General features: G+C 41.1%; 1 protein-coding gene across 1 annotated transcript; it reads right to left on the minus strand.

Moving 5' to 3' along the window:
• Positions 1-1462: 1462 nt before the first annotated feature.
• LOC308270241 (olfactory receptor 6C4-like) lies at positions 1463-2537 on the minus strand (the record flags this gene model as incomplete). The annotated part of the gene is made up of 1 exon (XM_080706037.1): positions 1463-2537. The coding sequence occupies exon 1, from the start codon at positions 2387-2389 to the stop codon at positions 1463-1465; it is 927 nt and encodes a 308-aa protein (XP_080562163.1). The 5' UTR covers positions 2390-2537.
• Positions 2538-7692: the final 5155 nt, after the last annotated feature.

A 7692-nucleotide genomic window follows, 5' to 3' on the forward strand; every position in this document is an offset into this window, starting at 1 on the left:
GGCACGGGGCTGCAGGGATAGGAGTGCTGCTGCTGGTGTGTTGGCACTCAGTGGCTGAGGTGCACACAGTTCCCCAGGCTGCCTCCCTGTCAGAGGTGCTTCTGATGGCTGCTGATGTCACAGGTGCATGCTGCTCACTAGGTACTGTCCTCCTTGGCAGACTAGCTGCATAGAAATGCATGGCAGATGTGAAGCTGTGTGTGCTGTTTCTTTGGTTCCATATTTCCTGTCAGAGATGCACTTGGCCTCCTAGGTGCCATCTTTCTAGTGGAAGCAGAGGTTCTGCCTGGTCCCTAGCCTCCACCCTCCCTGTAGGAGACAGTGGCAGCTAGCACAGGGTGCTTGTTGCTCTGTAGAAGTCTCCCACCCATTGAGCAGCCTCTTGTTGCAGCTGTCCGACTTCACAGATTACTTGGCCTACCTGCTTCAGAGGTGTACCCTGTCACATCATTAGCTAGGATCACTAGTTGGGATGAAGCCATACAGATTTAATTGCTTCCTGAGCTGTAATCTTAGACTTGAACCCTCAAGTTGGCTGTCCACCATGGTTCTCCACCAGCAAAATGAGAAAAGCAGAGTACCTCTCTATCACAGGGCAGCCTAGCAGCTCCTGTCCCAGCTTAACACAGTTTGACTTTTTCTTCTAACACTGTTTCCAAAGTAAGCTTGTCAGTGTTGCCTCTTTCTCCCATTGTCATCCCACCCCCAGACCTGCCCTAACGGGTGCATGCTCTGGTTCTGGGGCAGCGAATTCCATCCTGTCTTGTGTTCCAGTAACAGAATCCCTAAGTCTCCCCAAGTCTCCCCAAGTCTCTGCCCTTCCAATATTGTGAGTCAGTGCGTTCCTTCTGTCACCCACCTCTTGATTCCTCACTTTGATTTCAAACTGCAGAGGTGTTAAGGTCTGCAGTCGGCTTCATCTCTGCCATTGTGGATCTCCCATTTCTTTTTTTTAGTACAATAGTTTATATATGTTGCGTGTCACTGCATTGAAAAAATGGTAACAAGAGTGGCATTGTTTTACAGTTTTGCAAATTTTAAAAAGGGCTAAAATAGCCGGGCGTGGTGGCGCACACTTGTAATCCCTGCGCTTGGGAGGCGGAGACAGGAGGATCGCGCAGGTTCGAAGCCAGCCGCGCTGGCGTAAGAGACCCTGTTTCAAAAATATAAAATAGGTCTGGGAGTGTAGCCCGGAGGTAGAGGGGCTTCCAGGAACCCCAGTACCACCAAAAAAAAAAAAAGGGCTAAAATATCTATGTACTAAAAAGAAATATTTAAGCTTCATTTTGAGAAGACTTTCTTCTCCTGGCCACTTTGATGTGAAATGCTGATACCTCTTCGTGATGCACTCTTCTCAGATGTTACCTTTACAAGGAAGGGTTATGAAATCCCTCATTTTCATGTGGAGGAGCTTTATGAATATGGTTCTGAATTTGCATTGAGTTTGAGGTCATTATTTTTATTAAAGACTCACAATTCTCCTGGCCATTTCCTTGAAGGCCTGTTTGACCTGTTTATTCCTTAGAGTGTAAATGAATGGGTTCAGTAAAGGGGCAACTGAGGTGTTCAGCACAGCTACTCCCTTATTGAAGGCAACCCCTTCTTTCGCTGAGGGCTTTATATACATGAAGATGCAGCTTCCATAAGACAGGGAGATGACGATCATGTGGGAAGAGCACGTGGAAAAGGCCTTTTTCCTTTGCTGAGCAGAAGGAATCTTCAGAATGGTCCTGATGACGTGTGTGTAGGAGAGAGTGACCAGCCCCAGGGTGACCACCAAGGTCACCACTGCTAAGGCAAAGTCAAAGAGTTCCAGTAGCCTTGTGTCAGAGCAGGATATTTCCATGAGGGGTCCATAGTCACAGTAATAATGATTCAGCACATTGGAGCCACAGAAGTCCAGCTGACTGATTGGGATGATCGCACACAATATGATGAGGAATCCACAGAGCCAGGAGCAGAGCACTAGCTGGACGCAGACCCTGCTGCTCATGATGGTCGTGTAATGCAAGGGTTTGCAGATGGCCACGTAGCGGTCATAGGACATGGCGGTCAGAAGGTAAAACTCTGTGGCCCCAAAGAAGATGGCAAAGAAATACTGAGCGAAGCACCCAGCAAAGCTGATAGTCTTATTGCCAGTTGAGATGCTGACTAGCATCCTGGGAGTGAAAGTGGACGTGAAGGAAATTTCCAGGAAGGAGAAATTCCGGAGGAAGAAATACATGGGAGTCTGGAGGTGGGAGTCGAGGAGCGTGAGGATGATGATGGTCAGATTCCCAAGGATGCTGAACATGTAGGTGAGGAAGAGAAAGATGAAAATGAGGATCTGGAGCTCTGGGATATCTGTGAGTCCCAGCAGGATGAATTCTGTCAGCGTTTGGTTTTTCATTGCTAACCTCTGCTGCCTGTGAAGGAACAAAGGATTTAAGTCAGTGACTCAATAAGTCAATCAAGATTTGCTACTGGATCTTGAATGACTTTTCACAAGAACTGTTTTCTTAAATTCTGATGCAGGAAGAGTTTTCTCTGTGGCTCCTTTTCAGGATTTTCATGTACTTCCTGATTCTATCCTCTAAACCAATACTCAAGTTATTCTCTTCATTTTCTATTTCTATTTTTATTTTTTTTTGTGTGATACTGAGTATTGAACCAGGAGCATCCTACTTCTGAGTTACAACTCCAGCCCTGTTTTTTTTTTTTTTTTATAAACATTATTTTTTGGTGGTACTGGGGTTGGAACCCAGAGGCTTTCTACCTCCAGGCTATACTCCCAGACCTATTTTATATTTTATTTGGAAACAGGGTCTAACTAGGTTGCTGAAAGCCTCACTAAGTAGCTGTGGCTGGCTTTGAACATGTGAAATCTTTCTGTCTCAGCCTCCCAAGCACAGGGATTACAAACGTGTGCCACCACACCCGGCTTTTTAATTTTTATTTTGAAATAGTCTCATTAAGTTCCTGAGGCCTTGCTAAGTTGCTGAAGCTGGCCTCAAACATATATATATATATTTTTTTCTTTTCTGTTTTTTTTTTTTTTTTGCAGTACTAGGGATGGAACCCAGTGGCATTCTACCTCTGAGCTTCACCCCACCCCTATTCTTTCTTTCTTTCAGTTTTTGATGGTACTGGGGTTCCTGGAAAACCTTCTACCTCCAGGCTACAGTCCCAGACCTAGTTTTATACTTTTTTATTTGGAAACGGGGTCTCTTAAGCCAGCGTGGCTGGCTTTGAACCTACGGGATCCTCCTGTCTCTGCCTCCCAAGAGCAGGGATTACAAGCATGCGCCACCACGCTAGGCTTTATTCTTTATTTTGAAACAGGGTTTCACTGAGTTGCAAAAGGACCTCACTAAGTAGCTGAGCCTGACCAAGAACCCTGATCCTCCTTTCTCAGTCTCCTGAATGCTGGGGTTACAAGCATATGCCACCACACCCAGCTTTTATTTTCACTTTGAACATGCCTCTACTTTTGATCTTTCATTATATTTGTCAGTGATGCCTCATATCTGTCACTCCCTAAGGTTCAGTGGGAGAAGACCTGAGGTTAGCTCACGGAAGCTCTCAGAAGGGAATCAGCTATAGCGTTAAAGCTGGGTAACTAAAGATTCCCAGCTTCTACACAATTGAATTTGTGGATCTCCGTAACTTACATAATCAGCCTCTATGCATTTGCTGCTGGTGTCTCTTTCCCTCAGGTCCCAGTTCTGTCTTAGAGGGTTTCAGCAGAGGAACAGGTGATATATCTCCAATTAGATTCATGCTTCTTCCATGTCTATGTTTAATTAATGGCTACATAATTTTGCTTTGGCTGAAAAAATATAACTCAGACCAAAAGTTTCAAATATTAGGAATTTATTTTTGTGAGCTTGAATGAATGGACCTTTTACATCATGCTTTGCAAACTCGAGTGACTATTTTTTGTTTTATAGATGAGGAACAGGTTCCTGAATATTTATATTTATATAGCTCTTATAATAAAAATTTACTTGATATAAAATTATCATCTTAATCATTTTAAGACTACATTTGAGTAGGGTTGTAAATTCATATTTGCAATGTATTATGCAAATATATGATATTTACATGTTAAGTATTATAATATTTAAAAATATTTATATGTTCAAAAACTCTCTTGAACTTTCTAATCTTGTAAAACTGAATTTCTAAACCCATTAAAGAACAACTTCCTATTTCTTTCTTTTTCCCAGTCCTTGGAAAACACCATTCTACTCTCTGATTTTATGAATTTGACTACTTTATATACCTTATATAATTGAAATCATACAATATTTATCTGCTTGTGATTGGTATATTTTATTACTGTAATGTTGACAGGATTTCCTTCCTTCCTTCCTTTCTTTCTTTCTTTCTTTCTTTCTTTCTTTCTTTCTTTCTTTCTTTCTTTCTTTCTTTCTTTTTTTTGTGGACCTGGGGATGGAACCCAGGGGCATTTGACCTCTGAGCTACACCCTCTGCCCTATTTTTTATTCTTTATTTTGAAACAGGGTCTCACTGAATTGCAGAGGGCCTCACTAAGTAGCTGAGGCTGTCCACAAACTGTGATCCTCCTGTCTCAGCCTCCCAAATGCTGGGACTATGAGTGTGCGCCACCACACCTGGCTGATTTCCTTCCTTTTGAAGGCTGAATAATATTCCATTGTATGTATATACCATACCTGCAACCCATTCATCTGTTTATGAACATTTGGTTACTTCTACTGCTTGGTTTTTGTTATTAGTGCTGCTCTAAACATGGATTTGCAAATATTTCTTTGAGACCCTCCTTCCAATTCTTTTGGGTATATACTTAGGATTATATATCGCTGAATCATATTGTAATTTTGCTTTTAGTTTTTTTTTTTGTGGTACTGGGAATGGAACCCAGGGGTATTCTACTTCTGAGTTACACTCTAGCCCTATTTTTTAATTCTTTCTTTTGAAACAGTCTCACTAAGTTTCAAGAGCCTCACAAAAATAGCTGAAGCAGGCCCTGAACCTGCTATTCTCCTGTCTCAGCCTCTCAAGTACTAGAATTACAGGTGTGCACCCCCACACCCAGTTTAATTTTAGTTATTTCAGCAATTGCTATGTTTTTTTTAATAGTGGTTGTGCTCTGCATAAAATTTTTACATCAAAATAAATATCTGAATATCTATGATACAGAATGAATGCAGAGGCCTGATTCTAAGAATTAATACTATTTATTTATTTATTTATTGGTTTTTTTTGGTGATGCTGGGGTTCCTGGAAACCCTTCTACCTCCAGGCTACACTCCCAGACCTATTTTTAAAAAAATATTTTTATTTGGAAACAGGCTCTCTTAAACCAGCGCGGCTGGCTTCGAACCTGCGCGATCCTCCTGTCTTCGCCTCCCAAGTGCAGGAATTACAAGTGTGCACCACCACGCCCAGCTCCACCACGCCTGGCTTACAATTCATTTATTAAATGCATTATCCATTTTTCTTTATGAGCCTATGCTCATATTTCAACATATTCAATATATTCAATGTATTTCCAAAACCATATTATAAGTTTCTTCATAGCAGGGGGAGGACAAGAGAACCAGCACTTACTGGATGATCATATTGGATTTGTGCTAGTCTCTGTCTCTCTGTCTTTGTCTCTCTCTGTTTCTGTCTCTGTATCTCTGTCTCTGTCTCTGTCTGGCACTGGGGATTGACCCAGAGGTATTCTACCTCCAAGCTACATCGCCAGCCCTTTGTATTTTTTTGTTTTTGAAATAGGGTATCACTAGGCTCCTTAGAGTCTTGACTGAGGCTGGTATTGAACCTGAAATTCTCCTGTGTCAGCCTCTGAAGTACTAGGATTACAAGTGTGTACCACCACTACTGTCTTCCTGCTTAGTCTCTTATATTATTCCTCTTTTCTGGTGTTCTTCTATCCCCCAAAACAACAGAAAAACCAAGGAATATGGCCAGAAATATTATTTGTTAATAAAAAACTAGCTCCCTGCCTTTACTTTGTCTCCCACTTTTCCCTCTATTCTTGGCTATTTACCAAGTAAATTCTACATTTTCCCGTTTTTTTTTCTAGCAACATATAAGAACTTTCAACAGACTCTTGAATCTACAAACTGAGTTTACCTGTCTCACTTCTCTTCGCTTCTCTTCTACTAATGAATAGTCAGTGAGTCACATAGGTTACTTGGTCTCTGCTGGGATTTCAAGATCTGGAAGTCAGGCCTGTATCAGCAAGATTGTATTTTAAGATTTTTTTCCTTGTTTATAGCTGGTGATCTTCTCACCAAGAAACAAAAATTTGCATTTGTTCTGTTTGTTAATAATGGAAAGGGAAATACAATAATTTCATTTCATTTTACTTTTTTAGGGTCAAGTTATTTTTTAAATCTACAGGTAAAGTTGTATATATATTTATGTATAATGTTTTAGTATATATACATATAAATTCATGTACATATATATATATATATATATATATATATATATACATACTCATTGTGGATTGGCTGAAATAAAGACAATGTGTGTAGTTTATTTTGACACAGAACTGTTACTTGTGTGTAGTTTTCAGGATATTGAGCGATCTGTTGCTAATGGAAAAACAACAGCAACAACTAAACCTCAGACATCAAATGACTTCAGTAGAGGCTTTCAGGGACCACTTTAAATTCTCACTGACACAGGGAGAAATGTTCATTTGTACTTCAGGCTACCCAACCTACATTCATTAAGTCTCCTAATATGCTGGATTCCTTCCTTTGGCATATAGGTATAGCCCCAATACAGAGAATTAGGAAAGGGGCCACCAGGGTGTTGGTCATAGTATTCTTTTCCAGAAAGGTCAGAGTTTCTTCCAAGAATCCATGCATATCAAGAATCCTTTAGGCCAGGTATGGTGGCACACGCTTGTAATCCCAGCATTTGGGAGGCTGAGACTGGAGGATCGCAGTTCGCGGACAGCCTCAGCTGCTTAGTGAGGCCCTCTGCAACTTAGTGAGACCCTGTTTCAGAATAAAGAATAAAAAATAGGTCAGGGGGTGTAGCTCAGTGGTTGAATGCCCCTGGGTTTCACCCCCCACCCCCCAAAAAAGCTGGGAGGTGTAGCTTGGAGGTAGAATGCCCCTGGGTTCCATCCCCAGTACCAAAAAAATCCTTTGGGCTTCTTCATATTGCTCTGATGGTCTAAAATCCCTGAAATAAAGAAATCCTAAGCCCCCTCTCTGTACCCTGGGCTAGGTTTGAATGACCAGAAACCCATCTTTTCTGTTACATATCCCGGCAGTGTCCTAATCACTAGGATGTATGAAACAAGGCCAGGTCATTTTGTGACTTGAATTTCCAGGCTTTGGCATTTATTGATAATCATTTTTAAAAATTTTTGTAAACAGCTCTGTATTACCATTTGAAACTTTGCACTCATCCAACACCTGAAGTCTATAGTAATTCTGCATCAATAATTTTACAAAGCTGTTCATTTTAGCCTTGTGAGTGATTAAAAATGGAAACGAGTCAAACTTCTGTCAATAGGGAACATCCAAACCATACAACGCAACGGGCCAATAAAAGTGAGTGAAAAATTCACTTGAACTCACTTGGAGAGGCAGATTTGATATGCTGTGATGTGCAGAGTTGCATAGGTTTTAAAGTATAAGTTGTTAACAGTAATTACTTTTATGGAGTTAGATGCCAAAGTAAGGGACATAAAAAGAG

The sequence above is a fragment of the Muscardinus avellanarius genome (genome assembly GCF_963383645.1).
Source record: "Muscardinus avellanarius genome assembly, chromosome: 11".
Classification (NCBI taxonomy): Eukaryota; Metazoa; Chordata; class Mammalia; order Rodentia; family Gliridae; genus Muscardinus; species Muscardinus avellanarius.